The following is a 14,108-nucleotide window of genomic DNA, read 5'->3' on the forward strand; positions in this document are numbered from 1 at the left end:
TTTCTGTTGTGGCTGGAGTCCCTCCTGTGAAGTCAGGTGCCTGGCTCACACGGTCAAAGAGTTGACCTCTTTTGAACAATGTTCTCTAATTGCTAAGGGCGCTAGGCTAGCGTAGGTAGGCACATTCAGAGGGAATCTCTTCCAAGGGAAATGGAGCGTGGATGTGGGCGCAGTTTTGTAACGATGGTTTCTCTTTCTATAAAGTGAGGGGTGGGCTTCTCCACCCAAAGTCCATGCTCCTGTGAGACACACTGCCCCCTGTTGCCTCTTCTCCAGAACTTTCCATATGCTCAGCTGCACAGCACACGTGTCAGCACTGACACAAGGAGAACGACTAGAACATCCCAAAGGAGGAGAGGAAACGGCGAGCGCCGTGTGTGTGTGTGGTGGAGAGCTAATAATGGTCTTTATAGAATGGGCGTCAAACACAGAGCTATTGTAATCCATAGCCTTATTTCTTTTTGCATTTGTGCGCGTGTCATTTCTTTGTGTGGGTGTGTTTGTCATTCACTGTAATTGTTGTTGTGTTCCTGTTTCTGTGTGTCTGTTCCTGATACTGAAGGAGGACAAAAAAATAATAACGCTTTTGAAAATGCAAATGTGTTCTATTTATGTTCTGTTCCTGCCTTGTGTGTATTTGCACGTGTTTGTTTGTGTGTGTGATGCTGTCATTCATGCCGGGGTGTTTATGATGGAGATGGAACAATGGCACCAGTCCTCATCCCATCTCCCCAGTGACAGGACTCCTGAGTGGGAACGGTAAACAACAGTGCAGTGGGGATTCAGACTGGTGGGGAAGAAAGAAAGGGAGCCGGGGCCACGGCAGAGAAACAAGAAGGATGAGAGGGATGGCTGGAAGTCAGTGTTGTAATACGTTTGAATAACTTTATCTCTTTCTGTCCCCCTCTGCTTTCCCCTTCTCTCGTTCTCATCCTGTATCTCGCTGTCTCTCTCTCTCTTTCTCCTTTCTCTCTGCAGGAGAAGAATAAAGACAAAGACAAGCGTTTCCGTCCCATCTACGACATCCCCTACATGTTCGAGGCCCGCGAGTTCATGAGGAAGAAGATCATTGGCAAGAAGGTAAGAGAACCACGCCCACATGTCCCACTCGCGTAGAGCTGTAGTTGACTAGATCTGCTCCAGAGGCTCTCCCTGAAGATCTAGTGTAGTCTAGATCAGTGGTTCCTATCCTTTTTCCGTTACTGTACCACCACCTGAATTTCTCTCTGCCCGGAGTACCCCGTCATGTGCGTTTTAGTCCTCATGAGTCTTCTCCAGCACCCCTGTGGATAGGCCAAGTACCCAGTCGTGTGTTTTAGTCCTCATGAGTCTTCTCCAGCACCTCTGTGGATAGGCCAAGTACCCAGTCGTGTGTTTTAGTCCTCATGAGTCTTCTCCAGCACCCCTGTGGATAGGCCAAGTACCCAGTCGTGTGTTTTAGTCCTCATGAGTCTTCTCCAGCACCTCTGTGGATAGGCCAAGTACCCAGTCGTGTGTTTTAGTCCTCATGAGTCTTCTCCAGCACCCCTGTGGATAGGCCAAGTACCCAGTCGTGTGTTTTAGTCCTCATGAGTCTTCTCCAGCACCCCTGTGGATAGGCCAAGTACCCAGTCGTGTGTTTTAGTCCTCATGAGTCTTCTCCAGCACCTCTGTGGATAGGCCAAGTACCCAGTCGTGTGTTTTAGTCCTCATGAGTCTTCTCCAGCACCCCTGTGGATAGGCCAAGTACCCAGTCATGTGTGTTTTAGTCCTCATGAGTCTTCTCCAGCACCTCTGTGGATAGGCCAAGTACCCAGTCGTGTGTTTTAGTCCTCATGAGTCTTCTCCAGCACCCCTGTGGATAGGTCCAAGTCTTCTCCAGCACCTCTGTGGATAGGCCAAGTACCCAGTGTGTTTTAGTCCTCATGAGTCTTCTCCAGCACCCCTGTGGATAGGCCAAGTACCCAGTCATGTGTGTTTTAGTCCTCATGAGTCTTCTCCAGCACCCCTGTGGATAGGCCAAGTACCCAGTCATGTGTGTTTTAGTCCTCATGAGTCTTCTCCAGCACCCCTGTGGATAGGCCAAGTACCCAGTCATGTGCGTTTTAGTCCTCATGAGTCTTCTCCAGCACCCCTGTGGATAGGCCAAGTACCCAGTCATGTGCGTTTTAGTCCTCATGAGTCTTCTCCAGCACCCCTGTGGATAGGCCAAGTACCCAGTCATGTGCGTTTTAGTCCTCATGAGTCTTCTCCAGCACCCCTGTGGATAGGCCAAGTACCCAGTCATGTGCGTTTTAGTCCTCATGAGTCTTCTCCAGCACCCCTGTGGATAGGCCAAGTACCCAGTCATGTGCGTTTTAGTCCTCATGAGTCTTCTCCAGCACCCCTGTGGATAGGCCAAGTACCCCGTCATGTGTGTTTTAGTCCTCATGAGTCTTCTCCACCACCCCTGTGGATAGGCCAAGTACCCCGTCATGTGTGTTTTAGTCCTCATGAGTCTTCTCCATCACCCCTGTGATAGGCCAAGTACCCTTAGTGGTTACCACTGCTCTACATCATCAGTTCTTTCTTGCACTGTTGTCTTGAAAAACACACACACTCCTGTAATAACTCACCTGCTATTTTAACTTGTTTGATTCATGTCAAGTGACATGAGAGTTGTCCCTCCACTCCTACCTCATACACTCACTGACCATTTTGATTTGAATCAGGAGATTCAATCTAGTCGCTCCCGATCTGGGCCTGACATCTCACTCCCTCTCTGGGCGGAAATCATGCGTTTCTCCAGCCCTGTGGCTCTGACGATTTAAACGGGTATTTTTGTGTGTTTGTGTCAGTAGTGATTTGTTGGGCCCATACATGCTGGGCCAATGTAGTTTACATGGTCTTCACAGCAGGGGCCGAAGTACTACACTTAAGAGTGACTGCAGAACACGCAGGCACACACAATCCTCTGGGCTTTTCACAACACCGAGCAAGGGACCATGAGAGTTCAGTATTCAATAAGAGTTTGGAAACTCGTCACGCCCCTTATTCATTTGAATCATCAACGTTAATGATTTTTTAATGAGGAGATATACTATATTCTCCCTCAAAGCCTCGTGTAGAGTGAAGCGACAGTAATGATTGCGGCGTGCTATTTGTGATTTGCGAAGACTGAATCAAGTCAGAAGTTCTTAGTCTGTCAACGTGCAAAAACACAGTTAAATGACCCCCCCCCAACATGGTTTAACTGAGTGAGAGGAGATCATTCTTGCTGTATGATTAGTTCTGTGTGTGGTATGGGTGTAACGGTACATGTGTCCGTACCAAGCCGTTTGGTATGGTATGTTTTATTTAAACACTGTGCTTATAGGCTGTGCCTACACTACGTTGTATGCCTCGAGTAAATCTAAGCATCATTTTGTTTTCAGGCTATTCCGTCAGACAACTAGAGCCTATGCACACATTGTAATCAAAATTAGAATCTTAATTGGCACATTTCAAGCTGTCCTTTTGTGTGGCTCAGCCGGGATCTAGTTCTGTAGGATGGCGAGGGGTGGGGTCGAAAAACCAGGAGGATTCTCCATTGGTTAATCTCCAGTTTGGGAACATTTTTTCTTCCCACAAGAGTACAACGGTGATGGACAGAGATGGTCTCCTCTGCTCAACGAGAATAGCCTATGCAGCTGCCAACACCTCAAACATGAAACATGTTGACACATTTACGCCGACATCACCTCAGTATTCCTACCACTGGAGACAAAAAACCCCACAACTTCGTCTCCCCTCTGAGTTGAAGCAGCCCCTCACAGCAGATTCTGACCAGGCAAAATAAATGACAAGAACGATAGGTCAAATCACATGCGCCGAATACAACAGGTGTGGTAGACCCTTACCGTGAAACTCTTACTTACGAGGTTTTAACCAACGATGCAGTTCAAGAAATATAGTTAATAAACTAAAGTGAAAATAAAATAAAAATAATAATCTAAAAGTAACACAAGAAAATGACATAACGAGACTATGTACAGCGGGAACCGGTATCGAGTCAATATGCAGGGATACAGGTTAGTCAAGGTAATTTGTAAAGTGACTATGCATAGATAATTAACAACCGATAGCAGCAGTGTAAAAACAAACGGAGGGGTCAGTCAATGTAAATAGTCAGGGTGGCCATTTGATTAGTAGTCTTATGGCTTGGGGGTAGAATCTGTTAAGGAGCCTTTTTTTCATAGACTTGGCACTCTGGTACCTCTTGCTGTGTGGTAGCAGAGAGAACTTGGGTGACCGGAGGCTTTGACCTTTTTTGGGGCCTTCCGCTGACACTGTCTAGTAGATAGGTCCTGGATGGTAGGAAGCTCGGCCCCAGTAATGTACTGAGCCGTACACATTACACCCTCTGTAGCGCCTTTACGGTCAGATGCTGAGCAGTTGCCATACCAGGCGGTGTTGCAACTGGTCAGGATGCCCTCTGGTGCAGCTGTATAACTTTTTAAGGATCTGGGGACCCATGCCAAATCCGTCTCCTGTGGGGGAAAAGGTGCTGTCGTCCCCTCTTCACAACTGTCTTGGTGTCTTTGGACCATGATAGTTAATGTTCGGGCCTCCTTTTCCTATAGTCCACCATCAGCTCCTTTGTCTTGCTCACATTGAGGGAGAGGTTGTTGTCCTGGCACCAGACTGCCAGGTCTCTGACCTCCCCCCGTTAGGCTGTCTCATTGTTGTCGGTAATCATGCCGACCATTGTTGTGTCGTCAGCAAACTTTATGATGGTGTTGACTGTGTGGCCAAGCACGACTCCGTGGGTGAACAGAGAGTACAGGAGGGGACTAGGCATGCAGTCCTGAGGGGCCCCAGTGTTGAGGGTCAGCGTGTTGTTGCCTACCCTTATCACCTGGGGGCTGACCGCCAGGAAGTCCAGGATCCAGTTGCAGAGGGAGTTGTTTAGTCCCAGAGTCCTTAGCTTAGTGATGAGCTTTGTGGGCACTATGGTGTTGAACACTGAGCTGTAGTCAATGAACAGCATTCTGAAGTATGTTTATAGCCGTGGATATGCGCCCATTCTCGGTGGTTGAGAAGAATTTTGGGTTTCAGCACCTCCTGAAAGTGCTCTCGAAGCTTTGCGAACTTCGCGTTCTCGCAACCATTTCAGCAAACGGGTAGTACCTGCTCTATATAAGCAAGCTGAACCTGACGTTTGTCAGTGAATTGGCCAGTGGACCCTGTGTTGCTCTTACTACAGATGGATGTACCTCCATGACTACAGAGAGCTACTTAACAGAGACATCACATTAACACCGGAGTGGGAAATGAGAAGTACCTTTTTTACGTCCTCCAGTGCTTCTGTTTGCATCCACTATAAACGTCCAGCACATTGACAGTCCAGGAGAAGCACTCTAGTGGTGCTGTGGTTTACGGAGAGAAGTTGTACTCCTGGGTCTGTTAGAAAACAACTCGAACATTCCTGTGCCTGGAGTGAGAGCTTGATTGGTGGTGGTCTGTGTGTGAGGGAGAGAGATTGTACAAGAGATTTTGTGGTTGTGTGCGCAGCTGTTTATGGTCTGTTTAATGAGGGAGTGTTCAGGGTATTTTGCAGGTTTTCCGCTCCAGCTCCTCGTTTTATAATTCATGGCGGTATGATTTGTTTCTACATTTTAAAAATGTATTTGACCTTTATTTAACTAGGCAAGTCAGTTAAGAACAAATTATTATTATCAATGACGGCCCAGGAACAGTGGGTAAACTGCCTGTTCAGGAGCAGAACGACAGATTTGTACCTTGTCAGCTCGGGGATTTGAACTTGTAAACTTTCGGGTTTGCAAGTTCTAACGCTCTAACCACTAGGCTATCCTGCCGCCCCATTAACCACACTATTAATCACCCCGGCCATGTGGTTTAGATTAGGCCTTGATTGAAACGTGTAGATGCACAGAGGCATCAGAATTAGTAGACGTAACTACAGTTATGAATGCATCTGACTCTAAAATCATCGCACAACGACTAGGTCTATATCTCAAATGGATTATATAATCTGGGAAGGTGCATGAGTCTCCAACCAGACCTGAATTGAAACACTATTTTGAAAGCTTTCAAATGCTTTCAGCGATTGCTTTAGCCTTGCGTGGAGTGCCAGTTTGGCGGGGGGGTTGGAACTTTTGTGACTATTCAGTTGGTTCCATTGCAACAGGCATGCTCAATCAAGCCCAGCTAATGTGTCAAATGATTTTCAAATGTTATTTCAAACCAGCATCCTCTTATTTATCCACCTCTCCCATTCAGTCATTATAAAAGCTGAGAGTACGGCACTGTGTTCATCCATTGCAGTATATTCCTTTAGAAGGCTAGGCCCTCCCCTGTTTGTTCCTATTCCTTTGAAGTGATGACGGTTTAGGTGTAGAGCTTCTGTTCGCTGTAGCCCAATCATACAGCATGAGACTAAAACATTCCCCCGTTCTTTTGATTTGATTTGTATTCACAATTTAAAGTTAAAAAAGGAAAACGGTGCAATATCATCAAGTCCGAACTAAAATATTTTGCAACCGAGCGTTTTCTATTGGTATATTGAGGCTCCCCAGCTCAAACGGGCAACAATTAAGTCTTTTTTTTAAACCTTTATTTGAAACCCTGGCTTCTCATTAGTTTCCTCCCGTTCTTTAATAACCTGTGTTTTTGCTAAGACACGGCTCAGCTGAGAATAGGTAAATGTTGATGCCCAAACTATTTTTACCTTGAGGGTAGGTTCACTGCCCTCGGCCGCCATGGCAACCAGAGTTAGAAAGCACGACAAGGAAGAATCTGAGATGATTAGCTGCATCAAGTGTTGTATTGATGTAAGGGTACAGTGGTGTGAGACGAGGGTGAATGTACCGATGCGTACATGGAAGGAAAAGGGCTGTAATGCTGATCTTTGACTCCATATAGGCCTAATGTGCTTCTGTTTTTGTCCCCTTTTGACTGCAGAAAAGGGAAATGTCAGGGAACCCAGTTCACTAAGTAAGTGTGGAAGCTAAACCATCCAACGAGCAGATTTGACAGTCCTACCAATGCTTTTGTGTCCTGCTATGCAGAAGGACCAGTGTTTTGACTACAGCAAACACAAAGGAGGACAGAAGAGATTTGACAGTACCGTAGGTGGCAGGTAGCCTAGCGGTTAAGATCGTTAGGGCCAATAACCCAAAGATTGCTGGTTCGAATCACCGAGCCGACTAGGTGCCCTTGAGCAAGGCACTTAACCCCAATTGCTCCTGTAGGTGGCTCTGGATAATATGGTCTTCTAAATTACTAATGTTTAAATGTAGTACTAAAGCCTTTGTGCCTGGTTTAATTTGAGAACCTGCACTGGGTTCTTTTAGCGCTCTTAGCTCTGCTCGGCACGACCGGCACCATTGCTTTGCTTCATCAGCGGGGTAATTGGGACTTGACACGGTGGTACTCTGCGGTATTTTCAGACACGTCTGGTGCTCGGGAGGGCACGGTACGCCCGAAAGCCCCAGCTCGGAGCCGCCCGCGCTCTGCCCTCGCCTCGCACGGCAGACTACATTAGTTTAACAAGTTATTTTCGCTCCCTCGAAATCCGTTGGTATGTCGTGCAAGGAGTGCTGCCATCCCCAAATTGGGTTCACCCGCTGGGTATCCCTCATCAGAATGTCCCCCTCTTCATTCCCGAGTGGTCCGAAAGAGGGTTTTACATGACAGGTCAAAGGTTGTATCATACAGTCCACCAATGGTGGTTGTTGGGAATTGAACCAACTTTTCCCCACAGAACACTATTGTCATCGACCTAAGCATAAAAGGCGTACAACGCTGAAATACAATAAGCTCTATCAATCAATCATTCAAAGTGTCTGTTTAGTACGTTGGCAGACAGCCAGGGGAAGCCTCAAAGTGCTCCACTTTAAGAGATGTATAAAATAATGATGTCCCTTTGTCTCCAAGATGGCTGAGATACTTTTCATCTGTTATGAAGCGTGTCCAATATTCAAAGGGTTTCTGTTATCAGAGGTTGGATCCATATCAAATGGATGTCAGAGCACCAGTTAAGAGCTGTTAATGTGTGACTGAGGTAGTTGGTTATTTTTTTGACTTGCACAAGTGGTGGAGGAAAATACCAAACTACCCTCTTAATGATTCTGGGCTACAATAAAACCTCTTTCAATACATTTCAATAACCAAGTTTCAGGGATTAGTCATATAAACAACATTGTTTTTCTACATTTAAGAATATAAAGTTAAATTCTAACGTTCTCTTGATGTGTGAGGAGAACATTTGTTTTGAATCCCAGTTATAGTTTTTTTGATTCAAATGTGTCTAAGTTTTATTTGACCTCTTAACACCCACACACACACACGGCTCTGAAAGGAAATCAAGAGAGTGGATGGATACAGTCAGTCAGTGTACAATCTCAGGCCATAGACTTCAGGTTGCTAATCACAAGATTAGTACTGATATAGGATCAGCTCCATATCATATATATATATAATCCATATCATTTGATTGGTTCTGAATTTTAAGACGTATCCTCTATCAGCGCTCCTGCTATCAGCCGCTGTGAATATGGGCCCTGAAGTGCTGTACACAAGCCTCAGATGGTTAGACTGGACCGGAGTCCATGTCAGGTCGCTTCTCTTCCTTCTATCCCTCAACACACTGACAGAGACGCCAGAAAGCCTGAGAAGTTTATTTGTGTCGGTTAATGAAGGTAAATCTGCAGAGAAGTGCTTTCTGCTCTCTCTATTTCCGTCTCTTTCTCTCTCCATCTCTCCCTCTCTCTCCCACTCTCTCTCGACTCTCTCTCTCCATCTCTCCCACTCCTTCTCTCCCTCCCCCTCTCTCCCACTCCTTCTCTCCCTCCCTCTCTCTCCCTCCCTCTCTCTCCCTCCCTCCCTCTCCCTCCCTCTCTCCCCTCTCTCTCTCTCTCCCTCCCTCTCTCTCCCTCTCTCTCCCTCCCTCTCTCTCCCTCTCTCCCCCTCTCTCTCTCCCCCTCTCTCTCTCTCTCCCTCTCTCTCTCCCCCCTCTCTCTCCCTCTCTCTCCCTCTCTCTCCCCTCTCTCTCCTTCTCTCCCTTCTCTCTCTCTCTCTCTCTCTCTCTCTCTCTCTCTCTCTCTCTCTCTCTCTCTCTCTCTCTCTCTCTCTCTCTCTCTCTCTCTCTCTCTCTCTCTCTCTCTCTCTCTCTCTCTCTCTCTCTCTCTCTCTCTCTTCTCTCTCTCTCTTCTCTCTCTCTCCTTCTCTCTCTCTCCTTCTCTCTCTCTCCTTCTCTCTCTCTCCTTCTCTCTCTCTCCTTCTCTCTCTCTCCTTCTCTCTCTCTCTCTTCTCTCCTTCTCTCTCTCTCTCTCTCTCTCTCTCTCTCTCCCCCTCTCTCTCTCTCTCCCCCTCTCTCTCTCTCTCTCTCTCTCTCTCCCCTCTCTCTCTCTCTCTCTCTCACCCTATTGAAATAGCTGTTTCGCTCGGTGACATAATCCAAAGCTAGATTTGGTTAACTTTATAAGTAGTGCTGTTCCTCTTTTCTATGCGCCGGGTCTCAGCCTCAGCAGAAAAAGTCCAATGAAAACGTTGCATTAATCCACTTATCAGAGGAGAGCACATTCGGATAATCCCAGCCTGCTCAAAGTGGCTCCTGTTCTGCTGCGCGCGTGTAGTACAGTGAATGGCAGTTTTTTAAATATATTTTTTTATAATGTGTGGGAATGTAAAGTGAGACACCGTGGCGTTTGTGTTGCCAGTTTGACTATAGTGGGAGCAGTCGGTGTGTGTAGCGGTATTCACACGTGTTTGTGTTGCCAGTTTGACTATAGTGGGAGCAGTCGGTGTGTGTAGCGGTATGCCCACGTGTTTGTGTTGCCAGTTTGACTATAGTGGGAGCAGTTGGTGTGTGTAGCGGTATGCACACGTGTTTGTGTTGCCAGTTTGACTATAGTGGGAGCAGTCAGTGTGTGTAGCGGTATGCACACGTGGTTGTGTTGCCAGTTTGACTATAGTGGGAGCATTCGGTGTGTGTAGCGGTATGCACACGTGGTTGTGTTGCCAGTTTGACTATAGTGGGAGCAGTCGGTGTGTGTAGCGGTATGCACACGTGGTTGTGTTGCCAGTTTGACTATAGTGGGAGCAGTCGGTGTGTGTAGCGGTATGCACACGTGTTTGTGTTGCCAGTTTGACTATAGTGGGAGCAGTCGGTGTGTGTAGCGGTATGCACACGTGTTTGTGTTGCCAGTTTGACTATAGTGGGAGCAGTCGGTGTGTGTAGCGGTATGCACACGTGGTTGTGTTTCTCTTTATACAGTGGGGCAAAAAAGTATTTAGTCAGATGGGCTTGGACATGTACTGGCTTAAGCAGGGGGACACGTCCGGCACTGCAGGATTTGAGTCCCTGGCGGCGTAGTGTGTTACTGATGGTAGGCTTTGTTACTTTGGTCCCAGCTCTCTGCAGGTCATTCACTAGGTCCCCCCGTGTGGATCTGGGAATTTTATAATCATTTTGACCCCACGGGGTGAGATCTTGCATGGAGCCCCAGATCGAGGGAGATTATCAGTGGTCTTGTATGTCTTCCATTTCCTAATAATTTCTCCCACAGTTGATTTCTTCAAACCAAGCTGCTTACCTATTGCAGATTGTCTTCCCAGCCTGGTGCAGGTCTACAATTTGGTTTCTGGTGTCCTTTGATAGCTCTTTGGTCTTGGCCATAGTGGAGTTTGGAGTGTGACTGTTTGAGGTTGTGGACAGGTGTCTTTTATACTGATAACAAGTTCAAACAGGTGCCATTAATACAGGTAACGAGTGGAGGACAGAGGAGCCTCTTAAAGAAGAAGTTACAGGTCTGTGAGAGCCAGAAATCTTGCTTGTTTGTAGGTGACTAAATACTTATTTTCCACCATAATTTGCAAATAAATTCATTAAAAATCCTATAATGTGATTTTCTGGATTTTGTTTTCAGATTTTGTCTGTCATAGTTGAAGTGTACCTATGATGAAAATTACAGGCCTCTCATCTTTTTAAGTGGAAGAACTTGCACAATTGGTGGCTGACTAAATACTGTACATGCCTGCTCAGTTCACAGGAGTCACTAGATCCCCAGGTCCAGATCCCAGATGGGACTTTGTGTGGAGTTTGCAGTTCACCCCACTTCCCTAAATGATAGCCAGCTGCTTTTACTGTGTTAACAACACCAGGGCATCTGAGCACATCAACACTGCTATGAAGTCATGTCTCTCTCCACCCGGGGCTTTAAGACGCTGGAATTACAGCTGTGTGTTTGAGCAGAGCTGAGGCTCAGTTTTTAATCCATGAAATATGTATTAGACTTTCCCCGCTGCACCTAGTGCCAGACTATTAAACTCAACCACTCACACTGTGGTTGGTGTGGGGAGCTCTGCAGCATAACAGCCCTGTGTCTGACCAAGCATGCTTTTGACTTATTGTATACCTACACTCTGATATCTACCTACACTCTATCTACGCAGATGCCCGCACACACACGCACACACACAATTAAGCGAATCTCTGAGCCCCTGATCCCAGTCGGAACAAACACATTTCTTCCCCTCCTCCTCCCCATCAGATATTCCCCTCCAGTCCTCTCCTCTAGGGGTCTCTTCTAAATGACTTCTCTATCTCGAGATCTGCACACTGGTCTGTGGAGAATCTGCTGGATCCTCTAATCTACCATCGCTTTGTCAAACCTTTTAATCTATCATCACTTTACTTAATGGGGTCAGACTCTCTCCCTCGTGCTCTGCAGAAAATCTGCTCTATTCCTTTTCCGTCTCATTCCTCCTTCTGGTTTGGTCCTCATTTTTTCCTCTAATCTTTCTCTTCCTTTTTCTCTCCATCTCTGCTCCTCTCTTCTTTCTCTTCATCTCTGCTCCTCTCTTCTTTCTCTCCATCTCTGCTCCTCTCTTCTTTCTCTCCATCTCTGCTCCTCTCTTCTTTCTCTCCATCTCTGCTCCTCTCTTCTTTCTCTCCATCTCTGCTCCTCTCTTCTTTCTCTCCATCTCTGCTCCTCTCTTCTTTCTCTCCATCTCTGCTCCTCTCTTCTTTCTCTCCATCTCTGCTCTCTCTTCTTTCTCTCCATCTCTGCTCCTCTCTTCTTTCTCTCCATCTCTGCTCCTCTCTTCTTTCTCTCCATCTCTGCTCCTCTCTTCTTTCTCTCCATCTCTGCTCCTCTCTTCTTTCTCTCCATCTCTGCTCCTCTCTTCTTTCTCTCCATCTCTGCTCCTCTCCTCTTTCTCTCCATCTCTGCTCCTCTCTTCTTTCTCTCCATCTCTACTCCTCTCTTCTTTCTCTCCATCTCTGCTCCTCTCTTCTTTCTCTCCATCTCTGCTCCTCTCCTCTTTCTCTCCATCTCTGCTCCTCTCCTCTTTCTCTCCATCTCTGCTCCTCTCTTCTTTCTCTCCATCTCTGCTCCTCTCTTCTTTCTCTCCATCTCTGCTCCTCTCCTCTTTCTCTCCATCTCTGCTCCTCTCCTCTTTCTCTCCATCTCTGCTCCTCTCTTCTTTCTCTCCATCTCTGCTCCTCTCTTCTTTCTCTCCATCTCTGCTCCTCTCTTCTTTCTCTCCATCTCTGCTCCTCTCTTCTTTCTCTCCATCTCTGCTCCTCTCTTCTTTCTCTCCATCTCTGCTCCTCTCTTTCTCTCCATCTCTGCTCTCTTCTCTCTCCATCTCTGCTCCTCTCTTCTTTCTCTCCATCTCTGCTCCTCTCTTCTTTCTCTCCATCTCTGCTCCTCTCTTCTTTCTCTCCATCTCTGCTCCTCTCTCTCTTTCTCTCCATCTCTGCTCCTCTCTTCTTTCTCTCCATCTCTGCTCCTCTCCTCTTTCTCTCCATCTCTGCTCCCTCTCTCACACTCTTCGTCCTTCCCTCATCTGAAGTCATTATCCCTGCCCAACGATGCAGAGCCATTACAGAAGATGTGTAGATTCGGGAGGAGACGCGACACAAAGCACAAATGAACCAAAACCATCTTTTATGGAGGGAATAAATGCCTTTATTTGTTGAGGCACAAAAAAGCTTACAGCCGTGTTCCGCTGTGGGAAAATGAGGAGCCTCGGCAGGAAGTCTGCGCTAAATGAAATTTCCATTATGCCGATCAGATTGGGTTGTTTTGCTTATTTTCTGTCATGAAGTGTGTGTGTGTGTTTGCTAGCGGTAATATTACTAAGAGTATCTTATACCACTGTTATTGACAGTAATATGTTGGGTAGTCCAGGCAGTTTTCTATATTAAGTGGAAGTTGAGCCTTGTGTTTTGGTTTGTTATAGGGGAACTTTCCACTCATTCTGTTAGGTCTACTTCAACATGAAAATAGATGCAATGGCCTCTGAAGACTTCTAGTAACAGTCACACACAATAACATTTAGGGTAGTTAGTAAATGCTTCAGACATTTTGTAGAATTAAATATTTATTGTCACACACACTGGATAGAGGCAGTGAAATGTGTTTTATTACAGGGTCAGTCATAGTAGTAGGGGGGGGCCCTGGAGCAAATTAGGTTTAAGTGCCACATCGACAGATTTTTCACCTTGTCAGCTCAGGTATTCGAACCAGCAACCTTTTGGTTACTGGCCAAACTCTAACCTCTAGGCTACCAATGATAAACCCTACAGTTGTGCCCTATTGTTGTATAAAACGCTACATCGTTCCACATAGTCCTCAAATGTAGTACGACACCTTTCAGTCCCTTTTTACAGTTACACTGTAGCCCCAAACCCTCTCGTCGCTAGGCCCTTCTAGCTTCTTCCTCTACCACTCTCTCACATCCCCATCTTACCACCCACCCTTGCTAGACGCCAACTTAGCAGAAAGCATGCTGGGACATCCATTTCCTATAATCCTGTCTACCCTCCATCACAGTGTCCTTGTCCTGCGAGGCCCTCAGATTAATGACAACGCCCCCCTCGTCTCCTCTCCCACCTCTTTGTGACCCCACCATCTGGGACGGTTGGGACCCTCGCACCTCTCTCTGACGGAATAGCTCTTTGTTTGCTCAACTGTATGATGGAGGAAAAATGCAGGCCTGGAGATTCCCTGTTGCTCCCATCCTGGGCTTAGGGAATGTCATTGTCTGTCCCCACCTATCCATCCCTGCTTCCCTGCTTCTGTTTGCTCTGTCGGCCAGGAAGGGAGGAATGGGGGAAATGGTTGTTCCCCATCTAAACA

The 14,108-nt window shown here is 46.7% G+C and overlaps 1 protein-coding gene across 1 annotated transcript in view; it reads left to right on the forward strand.

Annotated features, from left to right (window-relative positions):
• The window catches only part of snd1 (staphylococcal nuclease and tudor domain containing 1), a 326,061-nt gene that overhangs the window by 49,306 nt on the left and 262,647 nt on the right, over positions 1-14,108 (forward strand). Inside the window, exon 11 of the mRNA XM_046328833.1 lies at positions 979-1,080. Within this exon, the coding sequence (XP_046184789.1) occupies positions 979-1,080 (102 nt within the window). The remainder of the gene's footprint in view (positions 1-978; positions 1,081-14,108) is intronic.

This window comes from Oncorhynchus gorbuscha, linkage group LG25, assembly GCF_021184085.1.
Source record: "Oncorhynchus gorbuscha isolate QuinsamMale2020 ecotype Even-year linkage group LG25, OgorEven_v1.0, whole genome shotgun sequence".
Lineage (NCBI taxonomy): Eukaryota > Metazoa > Chordata > Actinopteri > Salmoniformes > Salmonidae > Oncorhynchus > Oncorhynchus gorbuscha.